Source organism: Humulus lupulus, chromosome 4 (assembly GCF_963169125.1).
Source record: "Humulus lupulus chromosome 4, drHumLupu1.1, whole genome shotgun sequence".
In the NCBI taxonomy this organism is placed as follows: domain Eukaryota; kingdom Viridiplantae; phylum Streptophyta; class Magnoliopsida; order Rosales; family Cannabaceae; genus Humulus; species Humulus lupulus.
In genome coordinates this window covers 186,128,241-186,148,220 of record NC_084796.1, presented here as the reverse complement: position 1 = coordinate 186,148,220, position 19,980 = coordinate 186,128,241, and the positions used below count along the sequence as shown (strand labels likewise).

At 39.0% G+C, this 19,980-nt stretch overlaps 1 protein-coding gene across 3 annotated transcripts; it reads right to left on the bottom strand.

Annotated features, from left to right (window-relative positions):
- Positions 1–318: 318 nt before the first annotated feature.
- Positions 319–18,767, bottom strand: LOC133831022 (uncharacterized). 3 transcript variants are annotated; one of them, XM_062261179.1, is made up of 4 exons: positions 17,710–18,766; positions 14,242–14,385; positions 7,333–7,431; positions 319–636 (listed from the first exon to the last, which is right to left on the bottom strand). In XM_062261179.1, exons 1-4 carry the CDS (start codon positions 17,728–17,730, stop codon positions 514–516), a joined length of 387 nt encoding a protein of 128 aa, XP_062117163.1. In that variant the 5' UTR covers positions 17,731–18,766; the 3' UTR covers positions 319–513. The 3 variants fall into 3 exon arrangements, with proteins under 3 accessions (XP_062117163.1, XP_062117165.1, XP_062117164.1); XM_062261180.1 differs by lacking the exon at positions 319–636 and adding an exon at positions 6,810–7,239 and having other exon boundaries at positions 17,710–18,767; XM_062261181.1 differs by lacking the exon at positions 7,333–7,431 and having other exon boundaries at positions 379–636; positions 17,710–18,329.
- Between the last annotated feature and the right edge of the window lie 1,213 nt (positions 18,768–19,980).

Here is a 19,980-nt window from a genome sequence, read left to right as displayed (position 1 = left end):
TTAGTCAAGATGGGAAATTTTTAACGGTTTTCCTAATTAAGACAAATTAGGCAATTTTCTTAAAACGATTTTTAGATATTAAAACCTTAAGAAAAATAAAAGGAAAATTTAAGAATTTATTTTCTTTAAAAATAATTAAGGAATTTATTAGTATTTTCTGGATATAATACCGGCTAAAATCTTACATATTTTAACCGACTAGTCGAAAGTGCGGGTTAATAGCGATATCTTGAAAGAATAAGATTTTTAGCGGATTGTGGGAAAATACCATTGTTGTAACGCCCTACTTCCTTAGAGCCGTTACTGAGTGAGTTTTTAAGACAAAACAGTGTGCAAAGAACTCGCTAACCGAGGTTTTGAAACAAAAGTGTGACTAATTAAAAGTTAAGGCTGTAATCTTAGAAAATGCGTCGTTTCATTAAAACTTCTATTATTAAACATTTGGGATCCCAAAATAAGGTTTGAAAACTAATCACGTCTTGAAATAAGGTTACATTTTGAGAAATCATAAAATCATAGATTATTACAGCCATTTACGAATAAACCCCCAACCAAAGCAGTCGGGCAGGCCAAACATGTACGCGTCGCTTCACGCTCTCCGTACTCATGGTTGGTTGACTCAGTCATTGCCCTTACCTGCAACACAGAGCACCCGTGAGCCGAAGCCCAGCAAGAAAACTCATGCAGAACATAACATATGCATTTATACAATTTATCATAACAGATAACCCACATATAAACAAGTCAACCATTAGACTAAGCAAACACGGCCATGCCGCCCCAGAGGCCTTACCAGAGCCCTGGGGTATCGGTTCTCACCGCGAGGATAACTCATGTATCCCTTGGGTCCCACCCTGAATATAGCAATAATAATGTTATTCACCGGGCCCCGCCCTGATTATAGCATCCCATGTGCTAGGTGTTACTTTCGGCCCACGGCCGCCCCGGCTTACGCCGTACTCGGCCCTTGCCGCTCATTTCATCATAATCACACATATAGTACATTCGAAATAATCATTCACACACATCATGATTCATTTAAGGTTTAAACATTTGCACATAATACAATCTGGGGCCATGCCCTAACCTCGGGTGTTATAGTTTTCTTACCTGCATTCCGAGCCTCCTGATGCACCAAAGCCGCGAGCACGGTCCTCTAGCACGAGCCTCTCAAAGAACCTAGTCACAACACACAAGAAACATCCCTCATTACTAATCAACCCAAAACCACTTCCCGGGACCAATCCCACACTCTCGGGACTCCCAAATTCCTAAAACAGTTCATCGGAAACATCCCCCGAACCCCCGGAGCAAAAGCTGAAAAATGCAAATTTTGGTGTCCTGAAAATGGCCTAGCGTCGCGGCTCAGCCCTACAGGGCCGCGGCGCTAATCAAGTCAGAGGCCCCATCCCCTCCTGCCTTCAGCCTTGCGCCGCGGCGCCCAAGAACAGGGCCGCGGCGCCCCAACGCGAACCCAGAAAAACTGGGTTTTTCCCCTGCATTTCCTCGAGCCAAAACACTCCCAAATCAACCCAAACTCACACTCAAGCCCCAAAACCAACTCAAGACTCCAAATAAACCATTCCACAACCCATAAACTCAAGATTCAAGCTCAAAACACAAACATACTCAAAATCCACCCAATTGATCTCAAATTTCAGCAACTATCCCAAAACTTAACAATGCTTAGCTTAGGCTTAAAATTCATCAATTCAAAACAGAACCCAAACTTAAATGTGTATAAAACTCTTACCTCAAATGGAGAATCCACACAAAGCTTCCTTGATCTTCTCCTAGACTCCCACTTCTCCTTCTCTTCTTCTTCTTGCCCTAACCTTCTTTCTCCTTCTCTTTCTTCTCTTCAAATTCTATCAAAGCCTCAAGTGACCAAGACCAAACCGTGTACCCCTATAACACAGCTCAAATTTGTCTATTAACCTTGCCAAATGACCACTTTACCCCTCCTTGCTTATCCTTTCATAACTAAACCTCAAGGGCTTACTTGTCATTTCCTATCCATTACAATTCTACCATCTTACCATCAAAACCTGTTACTCTCTATGGTTACTAATAGTCACACAAGTTACCAAATTACCAGTCACCAAAATCTCTCAAGAGCTAAGTTACAAAATCCCCGAATTACCCCTAGGCTCCCCCCAAGCCGGGCATAAAATCCCGTTGTGACATCTAAGTTAAACTAGCTCTCTAGGACCGTCTCGGCACGTGCATCACAACAATAACACCACACTCGCGTGGTACAAATCACGGATTACAATTATCACCTATCAATACAGTTATGCCCAACATGGCCAAAATTACAATTACGCCCTTCTAACACGATCTGGGCCTACATGCATACTAGTAAACATAGCCATGCATCTCAGTTAAACAAATAGCCAAATACCATGCTTTAAATCATAATCATGCATTTAATTCATAAAATCACACATAAATCCCAACATGCCCTCCTAGCACACTAATCAAGGCCCTTAAGCCTTAATAGCGAATTTGGGTCGTTACAATTGTGATACCCGAGCCTAGGTATCGAGACCTTAGGATAGGCCTCGAGACCTTAGGATAGGCCTCCCATAGACTTAGGGTTTAGTCTCGAATATTTTGTATGACTTTCCTTAATAGGTTTAAAACCAAATAAGGATTATAAATCCTTACAAATGACTTTATTAAAATGACCAAACTGCCCAAAATAATAATAATGAATTATGAGTGCCATAATTAATCCGAGTATACTGTATGGATAACTACAGTATTGGCTAAGCGTAACTGGACTGAACATTGGAGGGTGAAAACCTGCTGAGCGCTAAGGACTCCAAGTAAGTCAACTTATATCGTATGGCTGCAACATGAAATGATTATTGTCTTGTATGTTAGTATAGGGATACATGCACATATATATGCTGTCATAGAAAGTTGCTTAGAGACGTTAGTCTAGTAAGTGCTGATTTAGAAAATATGAACGGTAGATGTCCGTCATATCCTAGACGGTTGATCCCCGTCACATTGCTTGATTTTATTTATGTCCGGTTCATTACCGCGACGAGTGGCCATGAGATGGGATAAGCTGGTTAAACCTAGGGGCGCCAAGATAAATGGGACCTAGGGGCCCTCATGCTTACTTAATCATTGGACGGTTAGAATCCGAGCAAGTGCTCTGATAAGTTATTCCCGGTTAGCAGCCGTGAATATTGGCCATTCAGTGAGAGTGCCTAGAGATACTAGGGGTTGCCAAGATTGAGTGAGGCTGAACACCCTAGGGGCAACTGCTCACCAGCACCATTGATTAACATAGAAGTCTCCGTAAAACCGTGTAAATTGGATTACACTCTTGAATAAGTGGCGATGCCCTAGGTAACACGATAGTTACCCTTGATGAGAATATTTATTGGCTAGATCTTAGTGTGGGGACTCGGTTCTCTTTTACAGATTAGCAATTATGTTGGAGGGCGCGTTACGCATGAATTGTTGGAAATTGTCGAGCGTTGGTCTCGAATTATGTTGTGATATAATATATCTGCTTGTTCTGGGATTTTTCTGAGTGCAGGGATATATTTGTTGATAAGATATAGTTGTGATATAATATATCTTCTTGTTCTAGGATTTTTCTGAGTGCAGGATTTTTATCTAGTTATGAATTAATTTATCAATGGTTATCAGGCATGACCATAAGTTTGCCAGGATGCTTTAGCATTCTTGAAATTGATTGTGTAGGGTTCGGAACCCTAATTCTCTACATGCTTTGTTTGAAAGTTGATCTTACTAAGCGTTTTCGCTTACCTAGTTGTTTCATGTTGTAGGTGAGCAAGGGCAATGCAGAGCAATGAGCGCTGGAGTCTTCCTTGCAAATGTACATGTGGACCGACCTTTTGGGAAGCCGTTTTATTTTTGGAAATGTTGTGTAATTTTCCTAAACTAGGCTCACTCTACTCTTTATAAAACATGTTTGTAACTAAATGTTAAGTATGGCCATACGGCTTTTTAAATTTTTTTTTTTTCTATGGGTTTTTGAGACATTTTGTTAAATGAAAACATTTATATTTCCGCATTATCGAGTCTTGAAAATCTGGGTCGTTACATAGACCCATAGGTTCAAGAGGAGCGGTCCATCGAATCAATTAAGGAAGTACAGTAGGTGGTTCTAGAAACCTCCATCACCGGTAGGAAGGTGAAAGTCGGGGGAGACTTTAAAACAGAGGTCCGAGAAGCGTTAGTGGTCTTCCTTCGAGAGAACCAAGATGTGTTCGCATGGTCACATTTCGACATGACTGGCATTGATCCAAATGTCACATGCCATGCCTTGAATGCTGACCCTAGCATTGCTCTCATTCAGCAAAAGCAACAGGCGTTCGACCATACTCAGAAAGAGGCCCTCAAGGCCGAGGTAGACAAGATCCTCTCCAATGGGTTTCCTATTTATAGAGGCTAGGGCCATTAATGTTAATCATAAAAAAGTAATACACATTCTTCCCATAAATTAGGGATTAATACACTTCAATGCATTGGGCTGCATTGAATAGAGACCATGACCTAAGTGAGATTTGCAGGGCCCACTGCAGAAAGGTAAACACTTTACGGGGAACATGCCCCTGGGACTGTCAGGGCATGCTGTACGTATTTCTGTGTCAAGCGACGTAGTGGGAGTGCGAATTGTTGAGTCGTACCATCGGTAACACTGTAGGCAGATCGCCCAAAGAGGTTGTCAGGTCTTCCTTTTAGGCAGCTAATTCGCATTGGCTGATACCTGGCCTATTCCTAAGATTCTGAGGACTAGGCCCTCAGCTTGGAATATAGCTGGGAGCAAGGAAAAGACGTGGACTATCAAGCATCCCTGGGAGATAACCTTATGAAGACATTCATAGCTCTTGGGACATGGCCTAGGAAAGATGTCGATGCCTTCATATTATCCGAGGAGGTCGACCTTTAACTGTTGGACCGATCCCCTGAGAACAAATCTTTTGGGTGCTGCCTCATAAAAAAGAGGCACGTGTCCTTGGATGAAAACACAGACAACAATATTAATATAAGAAAACCTAGTACATGTTTCTAAAATTGATTTCATACAGAGATAATGATAAGAACACTTACATTATTGTGTAGTGGAATGAGTGAGTCATTCCTTCAGTTTCTTTAACCCTTGTATCATTTCCGTCGCAGGGTATCACCAAGAAACTGAACCGTTCTTCAATTTTCTTCATAGCTTTCCAAAGTATCCTTAGAATAACCTAGACTAGAGTGGGCGATTCTCAACACATGAGATAGATACAATAAGAAGCAGAGAAGAGAATATTGAGGCTTAGAAAATGACTTATGGTGTAGAGAGATTCTAAAACTCTAAAGCATCAAAACTAGATCTTTTGATCACATGTTTTCAACTCTCACTTAACATTTCTTTTATAAGCTTAATTAGGCTACTTATTTAATTAAAAAATCAATAAAATAATAACCAATTATCAATCCTAGGTCGAAATTCCCATGGGCCATAGACCCGTGAAATTTCTCTTTTAATTATAAGCCCATTGGACTTAAAATCAAGACTCGTATTATTTTCTATTGATTAATTAATTAAATAATTAATTAAATCCTTTATCAAATTAATTATTTATAATTTGAAACTTAATTATAAGTTATTTATTAATTTAGACACCAATTTTTCTTAATTAATAAATCTGCCCTAAAATCTCATTTCTTCTCTAAATTACATAACTCTATGAAACTATCCAAAATTGACCTGGTCAACTTTGATAATTGTAATTGATAATTAAATCAATTAATTGAGACTATCTAGATGATTTTATCAAAGGTACCATGGACCTATGAAATCAAGCTCCAATAAGTTATCATAAATCTAACAAATAAATTTACTAACTTATTAATTTCTCATGAGTCCACTAAAGACTCGGAATTGCACTCTTGAATTCATAGAACGCTCTATAATCAATATAGATACGTTATTAATTATCTATTGTTACAACCATAATAATCACTCAATCATCTATAGACGGTCTACAATGAGATGAGACTAAAATACCGTTATACCCCTCATTGTATTTTATCCTTAAAACACTTAGGTCCTTGTAAATGATATTTCAGTAAATGAATATTAATTACTGGAATGAGATCTCTATCATTTAGCACCTTGAACCAAACTAAAAGAAAACCATCGTTTTACTTCTTCATTAGAAGCTATAGATGTTCATATCTATGCTTAACACTCCCACTTAATTATACTACCTAGTTTCCAAGATGTAAGTATGGACTAGCTCGTAGGGTAAGCTAGTAACGAACAAGTCAAAGAACTCAAATAATACAACCAGTTAGAATACTAACCACTTAGAATTGAGATTGAAATGACCTATGGTCAACTGTATGATATGATTAGAATAGATAATAACATTATGTTTACTTATCTTATCTATTGTCAATACCGGTCTAGTCCGATGTAACAAATACATCCGATCTTATCTACTTTGCTAATTTCTAGAAAGAACATAACACTACAATGTGTAAGTAGATCATATCGTAGATTGTCAATTCAGTGTAAATCCTGTGCGCTGACTAATCTTAGGACTAACTTATGTTTGAACATATAATCATATTTATATTCCACTGTGATTACGTCACTATAAATTTGATTAGCTATATGCTCGGGATTTAATAGAAGTTTATATTAAACAAATAATTATAAAAATAAAACATGTGAGCAAAGTGATTGACCAAGTCAAAAAAATGATTTATATTATTTTATTGATAATAAAATGATATTACAAAAAAATTGAGTTTTAGTTAGGGCATAAAACCCCAACACCAACATCATCCAAGTTCTTGTACTCCTCCTATCACCACACAAATTTTGTACAAACTTAGTTAAAGATAACATAATTTGAAGATCAACCTACTCGATTTTTCATTGAACAACCAATGATGGTCGTTCAAGTTCAATTATGAGTCGCTCAGTGTAATTTTATGGTAACTTGAACGACTTTGGTATTTTGCCAATATAACTTTTTATTCAAGTGGTTTCTACATCTGACTCCTTGAGCAATGTGACATTAATGCACTAAAGAACAAGATGTTTCAGAATATCTTACCAGGCCTACTACACAATTGCCTTCATCCTAGATTTGATCTGAGGAACAATATATTGTTTCAGTCACACACTTGATTATCAAATCTTCAAACAAACCAGTGTTGAAGCTCTAGATGCGTTCCCAAGTGCAAGAAGTTCTTGTTTTTGTAAAACAAGAGTAATCAAACAACAACAACAATAACAAACTGAAGGAAGGACGGAAAAAGAAGTGAGGAATGTTGATTGTTTACCTCATAGCTCATGTTGTCAATGTCCAACCTCATGTCCCTATGTTGATTAACAATATTTCTAGATCCATACAAGGCTGAGCGATCCACAATCATGAAACCCTGAAAATAGATTATTTGTTTCTACAAGTCAACGCGTATTGTAAGAAGCGAAAACAATCGTTGTCATCTAAGCCATGTGATTTTGATAAGATGCGGTTGTATCAACCTGGTTTCACATGAGATTGAAATAAAATTACAAGTTTTGTATAGGCCCATAGTTAGGTCCTCAAATTCGTGATGAAGTGCAATAAACTACATTTCATACACTCTCTTGTTTAAATGGTTTTGTAGGCATGGAGTTCATTTATGAAGTCGGTGCATTAAAAGAATTGTATAACATCTATGATTTTTCATGTAGGAGTATCACAGAAAGCTAGCAATTCTCATTATAAGAAGGGAATTTCATCATGCGATGTACATACCTCTGAAGAAAATATTTCACGAAGACTTGTCTCATCAGAGAGTAAACAATATCTTTCACTTGATATCCTTGATCTACTGCTTCTACCACCATTGTGCCATCCAACATTGGACAGAGGCCGAGGATGTCTAGAGTAATTTTCAGCTACCAATTGCAATCCCTGTTCTGGAGGAGCCACATGTCCCAGCCCCAAGCTGCTTGAAGAAGCTCGAAAAGTTGGGCCAGGCCTTTGAGAATATCTACTACGATCCCTTCTCGTAGATTGGGCAGCAGTAGAGATAAAGTTTCTGAAAAGGCAGGGAGCAGTAATGGCAAGACTCAGCACAATTGTGGCTGAGGGGAACAAGATGCATTTATACTCTGATAAAGGAATACAAGAACCAATTACATATTGACAAGTGGCCCTAGTGTTGGTAACCACCCGACCACTGATAACAGAAATAAAACAATACAATTAACAAATGTTTAGGTGACTTGATTACATTTAGCTACACGGTAATTACACAATACTGGGTATAACTCTGTTCTTAACACCCCCCCTCAAACGTGAGGGTGAAGTCTTCACACCAAGTTTGGAGATGAGATAGTGAAACCGAGCATGAGATAGACCCTTTGTCATACAATCTACTATCTGCTCTACAGATGGTATATATCGAACCTCAAGTTCTTGTTTGAGCACCTTGTCCCGAACATAATGAATGTCCAACTCAATATGTTTTGTTCTCGCGTGGTAGACCGGATTTGAAGCAAGGGCACTTGCACTTGTGTTGTCACACCAGGTAACTGGTTTCTCTGGCTGAGGAAACTTTAATTCTCTGAGTAAGGATTCTATCCAAGTGATTTCTGCACTCACATTTGCAAGAGCTCTATATTCAGATTCTGTACTAGATCTGGATACTGCTGCTTGTTTCTTTGAAGACCAGGATATTAGTGAGTCTCCTAGGTAAACACAATAGCCTCCCACTGAATTTCGATCGTCTACATTGCTGGCCCAATCAGCATCTGAGTACCCTGTGATGTTCATTCTGTCACTGCAACAAATGTGTAGTCCGAGTGTGCGAGTGCCTTTCAAATATCTCAAGATCCTCTTGGCTGCCTTCCAATGAACATCGGTTGGAGCCTTAAGGAACTGGCTAAGAGTGTTTACTGCGTAGTTTATGTCTGGCCGAGTGTTACACAGGTATTGCAAGGCACCAATCAAGCTTCTGTAAACCGTGGGATTTGTCATTTCTTGACCATCTGTTAGAGATAGAGTTTTTCCTGAAGCCGTGGGTGTTGGACACGGTTTGAGGTGTTGCAGGTTATTTCGTTTCAACAGTTCATCAATATACTTTGTTTGAGTGAGATAGAGACCAGTCACATCTCTTTCGACTTCTATTCCCAGGAAGAACCGTAGCTCTCCTAGATCTTTCAGAGCAAAGTTCTTGTTCAGCAGCTGAATAAATTCATCCAGTTTATGATTGTTGTTCCCAGTGACTATGATGTCATCCACATAAATCAACACCAAGATGATGAGTTTGCTGTCTATGTAGAAAAACAAGGAGGTATCTGCTCTTGAGTTCTGAAATTTCCACTCCAACAATGTGCTCTTCAACTTATCAAACCAGGCCCTTGGGGCTTGTTTCAACCCATACAAAGATTTGTGTAGCTTACACACATGGTTAGGTTGTTTTGGGTCTTCGAAGCCCTCTGGCTGCCTCATATATATATCCTCTTCAATATGCCCATTTAGGAAGGCATTATTGATATCTATTTGTCTGATTTCCCAACATCTTGATACGGCTATACTTAGGATTACTCTGACTGTGGATGCTTTTATGACTGGACTGAAGGTCTCTCCATAATCTACCCCTGCTCTTTGGTGATAACCTTTTGCTACCATTCGTGCCTTATATCTCTGGAATGACCCATCTGCATTTCTCTTTATTTTTAGTACCCATTTGCAGCCAATTAAATTCTGATTGTGTTGTCTTGGAACAAGGGAATATGTTTTGTTGGCCTTTAGTGCTTCAATTTCGTCCTCCATGGCTTTTCTCCAGCCTGCGTGCTTAAGTGCTTCAGTCACACTTTCTGGTTCTTCATCTTGTTCTATCCACTTTGATTCACTCAAGTATGTCTTCGGTTTGAAGATGCCTGCTTTGGCTCTAGTTATCATTGGGTGTGATGGCTTCTTGCTAGTCATTTCTCCTTCAACCCGAGCACCTGCTTCAGTAATCTGTTCAGTAGTTTCAGCAAGAGTTTCGATATTTTGGGCTTCATTCTGGGCTGTTTCGGGTACTACAAAACCATGATCAACCACATCAAGAGCTTCACTTACAGAGATAGAGTTGCTTACCTCTTGTTGGGAAGGTGTCGCGCCTTCAGGAGATGCCCGAGATGGTGAAGAATGAGGCTTGTTTAAGGATACCCGACTATATGGACTGAAGTGTATATTAGGGAGTTGAGACCATGACTCATTATGAATGACAAGTTGTTTTTCTGGTGCCAATGTATTCAGAAACCCACTCTTAAATGGAAACTCTTTTTCATTAAAAACAACGTTTCTTGATATGTATATACGCCCGGTTGTACTAAGACATTTGTATCCTCTATATGAGTCATTGAATCCCAAATTTACACATTTCAAAGAGTGAAACTGGAACTTATGGCTTTGATAAGGTCTTATAAATGGGTAACATGCAGCACCAAAGGTTTTAATTTGCTTATAATCGGGTTTCCTGCAGTAAAGAGTCTCAAAAGGTGATTTTCCCTGCAGAACTGGAGTTGGAAGTCTATTTATTAGATAGACTGAGGTTTGGAAGGCATCTACCCAGAATTTGAGTGGCATTTTGGCTTGTGCAAGGAGGGTTAGTCCCATTTCTACTATGTGTCTGTGCTTTCTTTCAGCTCTGCCATTTTGAGCTGAAGTATGTGGACAAGAATGTTGGAAATGGATACCATTGGTTTTAACAAGATTTTCGAACACTTGATATTCACCACCCCAGTCACATTTGATACTTTTAATCTTAGTTTCAAATTGATTTTCAGCAAATGCTTTAAACTCAACAAAGGCATTTAGTGCATCTGACTTGTGTTTCAAAGGGTAAAGCCAAGTGAACCTACTAAAATCATCAATGAAATGTATGTAGAATCTGAAATTAGTATTAGATGCAATTGGGGCAGGTCCCCACAGATCAGTATGAATCAACTTAAGCACCTTAGAAGCTCTAAAAGTAGACAATTTAAAGGGTAAGGCATGTGACTTGCCAAACTGGCAAGCTTCACAGAAATTTTCTATTTCATCTTTTGACAGTTTTACATTTTGAGAATCACAGACAGCTTTGAGAATTTTAGACGAGGGGTGGCCTAGACACCTATGCCACACATCCTTCTTGGAAACAAAGACATTGGTTGACTTAGCAACTCTTGATTTTGACATACTTGAGACACTTGAGAAATACAAAGGGTGTTTTTTATTACAACCAGATTTTGAGGGTGACGATTTGAACTGGTAGAGTCCATCTCTAAGCACTCCTTCCAGCAGCACCTTCCTTGTTACTTTGTCCTTCACAAAACAACAACCAGAATAAAATTCCAGGAATACATCATTATTAGCTGTTAAACTAGATACACTGATCAAATTTCTGGCAATAGATGGAACAAGAAGCATGTTATTCAGCAGCAAAATTTTCGACCCAGTATTTGTATTTAATTTTCCAGTACCAAGATGTGAGATGTTTAGTTGTTTACCATCACCTATAACCAGCTTTTCCTTACCACCATACTCTTGTTTCTGGCCCATGTTGCTTTCATCTGCCGTCACATGATTGCTTGCTCCACTATCTATGAACCAGGCTTCACTATCCACCACTTCAGGCGATGCAATGTAGGCAGCAGCTGATGGGTTCTGTTTTTGGTTGATCTAGTTGTTGGCTTTTGGATCCGAACCCATGTAGGATTCATCAAATCTGTTGTAACATATTGCTGCAGAGTGCCCATAACGCCCACAAACTTGACAAGTGGGTTTGGGTCCATTTGAACGACCTCATCGTCCTCGGCCTCCATTACTTGCTCCACGAGTGTAATTACCACGAAAGTTGTTTGAGTTATGTGGTGCTGAGTGATAACTGTTGCTGCCTCTACCCCGATTGAATGTGGACCGATTCATTACATTTGCACTTGGAGAAATTAGTGGGTGACTGGGTTTGGTCCCAGCGTTGATACTCAGATTCTGGAGGCGCTCCATTTTGTTGTCAAATGCAAGCAAATTTCCTTGCAGCTCCTGCCAAGTGGTTGATTCACGGGCTTCTATCTGCAAGACGATGGGTAAGTACTCAATATCTAATCCAGAGGTTACATTAGAGATGAGTTGACTTTCTGGGTATGGCTCCCCTGCTAGAGCTAGAGAATCGGACCAGCTTTTCTTCTGCTTCAAATACTCCTCCATCGACGTTGTCCCTTTCCTCGTGGTCTGAATCAAAGTCCTCGTCTCATCCATTTTAGACTTTGAATGAGCCCCATACAAGTTCTCAAGTGCCTTCCAGAGTGCAGCTGCAGACTCACAGCCCATAACTTCCGTTGCTATCCCTTCGGTCATAGAGCTATATAGTCATCCCATTAGTAGTTGATCTCCAACTATCCATTGCTCAAAGTCTAGGTTGATTGTCACTCCTGGTTCTCCTTCACCTGTTGTTGGAGCTGAAACGTACTCAGGGGGACAAGGTCGAGTTCCATTGACGAAGCCATCCAGTCGGTGACCTCTAATCACCGTAGACACCATGGTCTTCCATAGCACATAATTTTTACGGTCCAGCTTCAAAGGAAACGGTTGATTAAGGGTATTGAAAGGCTGGGTAAAGTTTTGAGGAGGTACAGTAGAGGAGCTAGCAGCACCTGCTGCTGCTGTGGTGGTGGCCAATGGAGTCTGCGACTGGGAGGACATGGGTACAAGCCTGTTGCTCTGATACCAAGATAAAGTTTCTGAAAAGGCAGGGAGCAGTAATGGCAAGACTCAGCACAATTGTGGCTGAGGAGAACAAGATGCATTTATACTCTGATAAAGGAATACAAGAACCAATTACATATTGACAAGTGGCCCTAGTGTTGGTAACCACCCGACCACTGATAACAGAAATAAAACAATACAATTAACAAATGTTTAGGTGACTTGATTACATTTAGCTACACGGTAATTACACAATACTGGGTATAACTCTGTTCTTAACAAGTAGCAGGATAACTTTGAGGAACAATAGTACTTCTGCTTTGAATGAAGTCAATGTACCCCTCATTGCTAGTAGTGACACCTAAAAGAAAGTGTGCAGGCTCATGACTGAAACCACTTGATTCTGTAGTTTAAAACAACTTTTAAAATGAATGTGGAACCACATAACAACAACAACAACAATAATAATTATAATATAACTGTAACTAATCTGGAATTAAAACTCTTCCCTGAGAAGGAGACATGCTAAAGTGGTTCCAATCTCGGGCCAATCCAGCTAAAGGTTGACCTGAAAGATCCGGTGTGCTAGGGTGTTCAATGGGGTTTGTATAAGAATTATGTGAAGAATTTCCCGACAAATGTGTCCTGGCTAGGTATGACTCCAAATCATGTGTATACCGGCTTCTCACATTCCTAATAGATCCTTCAACCCTTATTAAGAGACCATTTCCTCTATAATTGGGGTTCATAGTACCTCGATCCCATGGCATGTGTTGAGAATCTAAACCACTTTCTTATGGCGCAATTATGAAGGTATAGGTTGGTCAGAGGAACTTCCAGCACCATAGTATCTGCTTGTACCGCCTCTCTCAGGGACTGAAGGGATTCCTGGGCGTTTATGCTTGTGAGACCCTCTTCCATTACTCATTGTAAGATCAACAAAACTACCCTCAACACCTTGGAATGGCTGCCTATCATAATTTGATGAAGACGCATGGTGAGTGTAATTTTCAGGAGATGTGGAGAAGGTGCCAGCACTTAATGGATGCTGAAAGGGATCATGAGGTGGGCCTGAGGTATCTGAGGGAAAAGGTGGTACGTCCACTCTGTGACTCGAAGAAGGATACCCATTAGACCTTGGCACATGATTCCAATGCGAAGAAAAATGCACTCCATCTACAAGAATATTTTCTGTAGGATAAAAATATGAGCCATTGTCTGTACTACCCGCCCTGGTTGTAAGAATCGGATCCAAGGTTGGAAGTACATATTACAATTCAGGTTAGACCAGAGAGAAAAAACACAAAATATTATTCTAATTGATGACTCAACTTTGCTCTAAAATGACATCAGGCTTGTCTTGAAAATTATGAGTTGCATAAGGGTCTAAGGAAATTATAGCAGAATAAATTTCCGAACTTTTCAAGTTTTAACTTCTGGTAAAACTAAGGGAATGACAATCACTTGATGTAATTCAAAAACAAGAAGGATAAATGTAGAGAAAAACAAGATATAGCTACATTACCCATATGCCCGTATGATTGTTCATTCTGGATGTGATTCCAGTTTGGATCATGGTCACTGTCAAACACTTGAGATGTGCTAAATACATGTCTATGTCCCATACTTTGGTCACCGGAGTCGATAAATTACGTGGGGGTGTCAAAAACTGCCAAATCAAAATCCAACCTACACATTAATAAGATAAATACACTCATAGGTAGATTGCAGATTAATTTGATGATAGAAAACATGCAACATTCTTATTTTGCTGCATTGGAAGTTCATAGAATGCAATAAACATCCAAAGTAGATGGCTTTTCTTTTCCCAACCAATATCATGAGAGCATAGTTTGAATTTCAAGGAAATGAATTAAGACTAAAGAGTACAAAGACATATACAAAAAGAGATCAAATTAAAGAATACAAACAAAAGGACACAGATAGATTGTTATACCCCAATTAGGAATCTCAGAACAATGGCAAATATAATAGACCAAGATAGAGAGAAATTGAGAATAAAATGAAATCGAAAGAACAAAATAGAACGGGGAATTGTCATTGGATCAACAAAAAGACAAGACACGCTATAACAATGAGATATACGAGAGACCTCAACTCTCCCAATCACCCAACATAAATCCCACTCATTCTTCGTACCCTCCTATATGTACTACTCCATTCCACGCACTCTGACCCTCAATACAATGATCCTTATATCCCTCTAATACCTATCTGCTGTCATCATCCAGTGTCTATAATTGACTTGGATTCTTATTCCCCATTACATCACACCATCATATGCACATATGAAAATTCACATGTGGACTCAAAACAAAAAAAGGATAGAATCAAAATATATTGGAAGAATAATACCTGAACTATTATCAATGGTAACTTAGCAAGTGTACAAGAAAATGCCAAACAATTTTTTTTATCCAAAGTTTGACTAATACCCGTAAGTAGAGAAACTCATAAGGTAATGACCAAAAACGTTACAACTCCATAGCCTAGAACTCACACCAATGAGGCAAAACTCTCAGCATAACAGGAAATATTGCATCTATACCCTTTAAAGAAGGTATATATGAATAAATGAAAGCACAAAAGAAACTCAAATACTAAACTAACCTTTTCAGTAAAGGCTTATTGCTCATAAAGCATTCAATTGGTACTCAGAAAAGGCTTTTTCTAACAAAGTTGATTGATGAATAAAAAGTAATAGTAAATCTATAGACTGTGTGGACCAGGCAACCACAAAAGAGTCTGCCAAGTCACCAAATTCTGAATATAAAGACATCATGATTTCAACTAAGAGACTCTTACTTGCAGAGGTCAAATAAATTAATGACATGTTGAACTCTTCATTTAGCAATTCAATAATCCATAGATAATAAATATTATAGGAATTGCATCACATGAACTTAAACTTGGGTAAGTTAGTTTGGACTAAGGAATCAACAAGTGAGAAAATTTACCGTTTTCTTTTTTAATTAGATACATTTGCAAGGGCTTGAACCCCAGATTGCACACTCATTACCCAATCACTTGAACTAGCCTCATGAGGCAAGTGTCCATAATTACAGTTAAGAGAAAAGAGATTACAAACATCGACAAAAGTTGGAGATTTCTTTCAAAATATATTAGAAGTGTTTTAATGAGTAATGCTTGTAATGATATAAAATGACCATTCAACATGTTTTCACAATGATCCATCACCATTTTAATTATTAAATGTTCTGTATTGCACTAAAACTAATTAAAATATTTATCATCTCATTAGAAACATATCACATAAATTATAAGAATTATTTAAACATGAACAATTTTCTTATACTACATCAAGATTACTTAGAGAATGTACCTAATAATATTTTAAATGATTCTAGCTCCAAAAGTTGTTTAAGCTTATGGGGAAAATTGTGGATTTATTCCCAACTTCAAAAAAATAAAAAGCTGGCTTGCTATATTTATTTTTAAATTTTCATTACTGAAGCAACAGAGTACAAAGAAATTGACATACTTTTGCCCTGAAAATACAATTGGAGATATCTTAAGATAGAAGCTATTAGTACATAATACTCTCTTTTGAAAGGCCCCCTAGTAAAAGGACTCCTAGAAGCAATCTGGATCATCAAATATTTGAAATCTCAAAACTATACTTCAATCAAAGCTCTTGTTAATAGCAAAAATGCTAGTTAACCACCATACTTATGAGCAACCATCCATCCAATCAACGGAGCAATGACAAGGACAACTATAACCAACACCCAGCCACTGAACTTCTCCTTCAGCCCTAATACCCTTACCAATGTTAGGAACCTCAAAGATGTTTGTTAAGATCAAACTTAAGCATGGAGACTACTCATCACATTAAGAATACAATCGCCTAATGCATCTCAAGGATCTAAAGTAGAAAAAACCCATAAAACTTAAGCATCAACCACCAGAAAATGCAAAATCCATCATTACGAACTATCATGTTTGTTTAGAATTAGGCCAATTGAGAGCCCCAAGTTACAGAAGAATATCCAAACTTGCGCACAAAGGCCCCAACGTCCAAGGAAACCCCTTTGCCAAAATCATCTAAACACACATGTCAAATACAATGGATCTAACACTGAAACCCACAACTTAATACATTCTATAATGTCGTAATCAAATAAAACCACTAAATGAGAGTTTGCAATCAAAATTTTTATTGTACAGCTGATGCATACCCTAGAAAGTTGAGCAACATCTATCATCCTCATAATACACATGTAACTAATTTTTTGCGGAAAGATTGAGACCAATCTATGCATATGGATGCTCTCCCCCTAGCCCCATTACACTCCACACACGTCTTTCCGTCACTAATTAGAGTAATCGTGAACCCTTCATTTACAGCCTCCACTGCCTCGCGAGGTTGGATAATTAGACCATGTTGTGTTGTTAGATTAAATTCTAGTACAACAAGGTCCACAATAAACATCATTCCTCCATTACAGCCTCCTATCTCACATGGTTGGATAATCAGACCATGTTATTAGAATAATTCTAATACAAGGTCAAAATGATGCAGAAAGTTAGACATAGAATCTTTAGTACCAGATATTGTCTCCACCCAAATGCAGGCCCAACATTCACCAGTGGGCATAGATCATGTTAAATAGTCCAGAAGAGATGATAAAGTGCCTCCAATGTCATATACAATTCAGCATATGGAAAAAAAAAGAGGACTAGAACTAACCTACTAAGTGTCTTCAATATCCTACACGAGAACTTTTGGACCAGATGAATATTTATAAAAACATATTCAATTTTGGGAGGTAAAAATAAATGAGAAAGGAAAATTAATTGGAGGATTCAAATCACCTACAGTCCTATAAGATTTAATTATAAGATGAGAGAGTCAGATGTACTTGATTGATTCTTAAATAAAATGACAACATAATCCAACCTCCAAATCTAATCGAGAAGAGGCAAAAGCTCGCAAAAATTAAACACTCACCTGCACACGTTGACAAGTCATTATTCCAAAACTTCAAACTTATTATTGTTAATCTCAAGTTCATAGCTGAGACGAGTTAACAATAACAATGCTCATACAATCATACTCCATCAGCATATGCAAATGAAAACCTGCATTATAAAAACCATCTAAATTTCTAAACCTGATTGATGCTAACAAATGTACAACTACTTCCAGCTAAACAAAGAGTGTTCCCCGAATGTTCTCAAAAGAAAAAAAGAGAGAGTTCCCTGAATCGAAAAATATTTGGGCATTCAGCTGAGAAACTAGTAGTTGTTTAACAACTAAGTCTGATAGAAGAGCCACAGAAAACATATTAACATTGTTTGTCTTATCCCCAAAATTTTAGTTTGATGACGTAGCAATCAGAAGGGATAAGTGACATTGCATGATCGTAAAGCGTCACATTAATGGTCAATAAATGTGTTGACCAAGGGAAGTGCAAAGGTTAGAAAATGACCTACGGAGTTGTGATATCACTGGTCGGAAGATGGTTTTACCTAGTTTAGAAATAATTTACCCGACCAGATAGGAAATGGTTTAACTTGTTAGGAAACAATTTAATTGATCAGATAAGAATTTTGTCTGGTCAGGAAGGAGTCTTACCTGACCAGACACATCAGAAGGGAAATTTATCCGACAAGGGAAGGATTTAACTAGTCAGGGAGTGTTTCACCCAACCAGTTACCTCAGAAAGGGGTTTCATCCAACCAGTTATCTCAGAAAGGGGTTTCACCCGACCCATTACATCAGAAAGGGGTTTTACCTGACCAGTTACATCAGAAAGGGGTTTCATCCGACCAGCTATGTCAGATTGAGGAGTGTAGCCGACCAGATGTGTCAGAATCTCAGAAGTTAACTACCCAATGACTTCTTTACAGAATCTCAGTAACAACTTCAACCCGATCGCTCGTAACTACCGCGCGAATCTCTCAATATCCCTAAGTAATAGCTATATTGTTGTAACTTGAATTTGTTTATTACTTTATTAATTAAAGTTGGTTAAAACAACCAAGGACCCCATCAAAACGGGAGATTTTTCATGTACAATCCATGAGCCTATAAATAAAGAGCTCGTGGTATCATTTCGGGGGATCTGATCTTTTGGAGACTTTTAGACTATCTAATTTTGAGACTCTGGGATTGTGACTGAGAGTATTCTTGGGGCATTTTCTGAGAGAGCTTAGAGAGAGAAAGCTTGTATTCTCTAGAGAGAGAAACTTTGTATTTTTCTACTTATACATAAGAAACTCAGTTGGCTCAGGTTCATCTGATCTTAAGTGTAGGCTACATATATCACAACTCCAAGTGGATTAGGCTATTACCAACAACTTGGGGCTGAACAACTATAAAAAAATTTGTGTCGTTATTTTCTATTCAAGGCTTACTTTCATTTTGACGTCTACTCGTCGCTAGCCAAAATTGTGGTCAATATTTTTGGTGCTTTCATTGAGAGCCTAATAGAAGAAATAACTACTATCCTACTTGTTATCCCCGTTTCCTGCCGGGCGCCCGGGTCCACGCTTCAAGCCTGCGGGCCGCCCGAATGAGTTTGGGCCCAGACCAGGCCCATTTGGCAAAGAGTAAAATAGACGTTGGCAGCCCAAGTCTAGGTGAGGCTCGAAGGGCATCCGGGGAGTGTCGTCCGGGACGGTCATACGGGAGATGGTATGAGCGTGGCTTCTAGATGACAGTCAGGATCGCAGTGGATGATCCCGGAGCCTGGTAAACGGTCCGGGCTCCTAGTAAATTATCCGGGCCCCTGGTAAACGGTACAAGGCCTTGACGAACGGAGGGGGACGTGGGTAAACGAACCCGGGTCGGTTGTCCGAGGTTGGCAAGGTAAAGCGTTCATGACCCTGACTTAGTCCCATGAAGCGTGGGGGTTGTCCCCACACTTCACCTACAGAAAAGGCTACCTCAGGATTGTACGCCGTTGGTTCAGATCTGCGCCGCCACTGTTCTGACCGATCTTGTCTCCTAGATCTGCCTCGTTACCCAAGATGCACAGACTAAAGCTCCAATTTGTCGCATGACAGATGTGGTTTGGGCTGGCCCAGTGGGCTCAGATTAGTGTATTTTCTATGTTTTAATCCTTTGTATTGGGCTTCCATTAGAGAAGTCAGCAGTATTTATACCCTTATTGGGCCCGAGTCAGCCCGGCCCAAGCCCAGTGCACCCGTAAACCTATAAATACAGGTAGTGGGGCATTGAGGAAGAGGGATCTCTGGCTTGTAAACAGTTACCCTG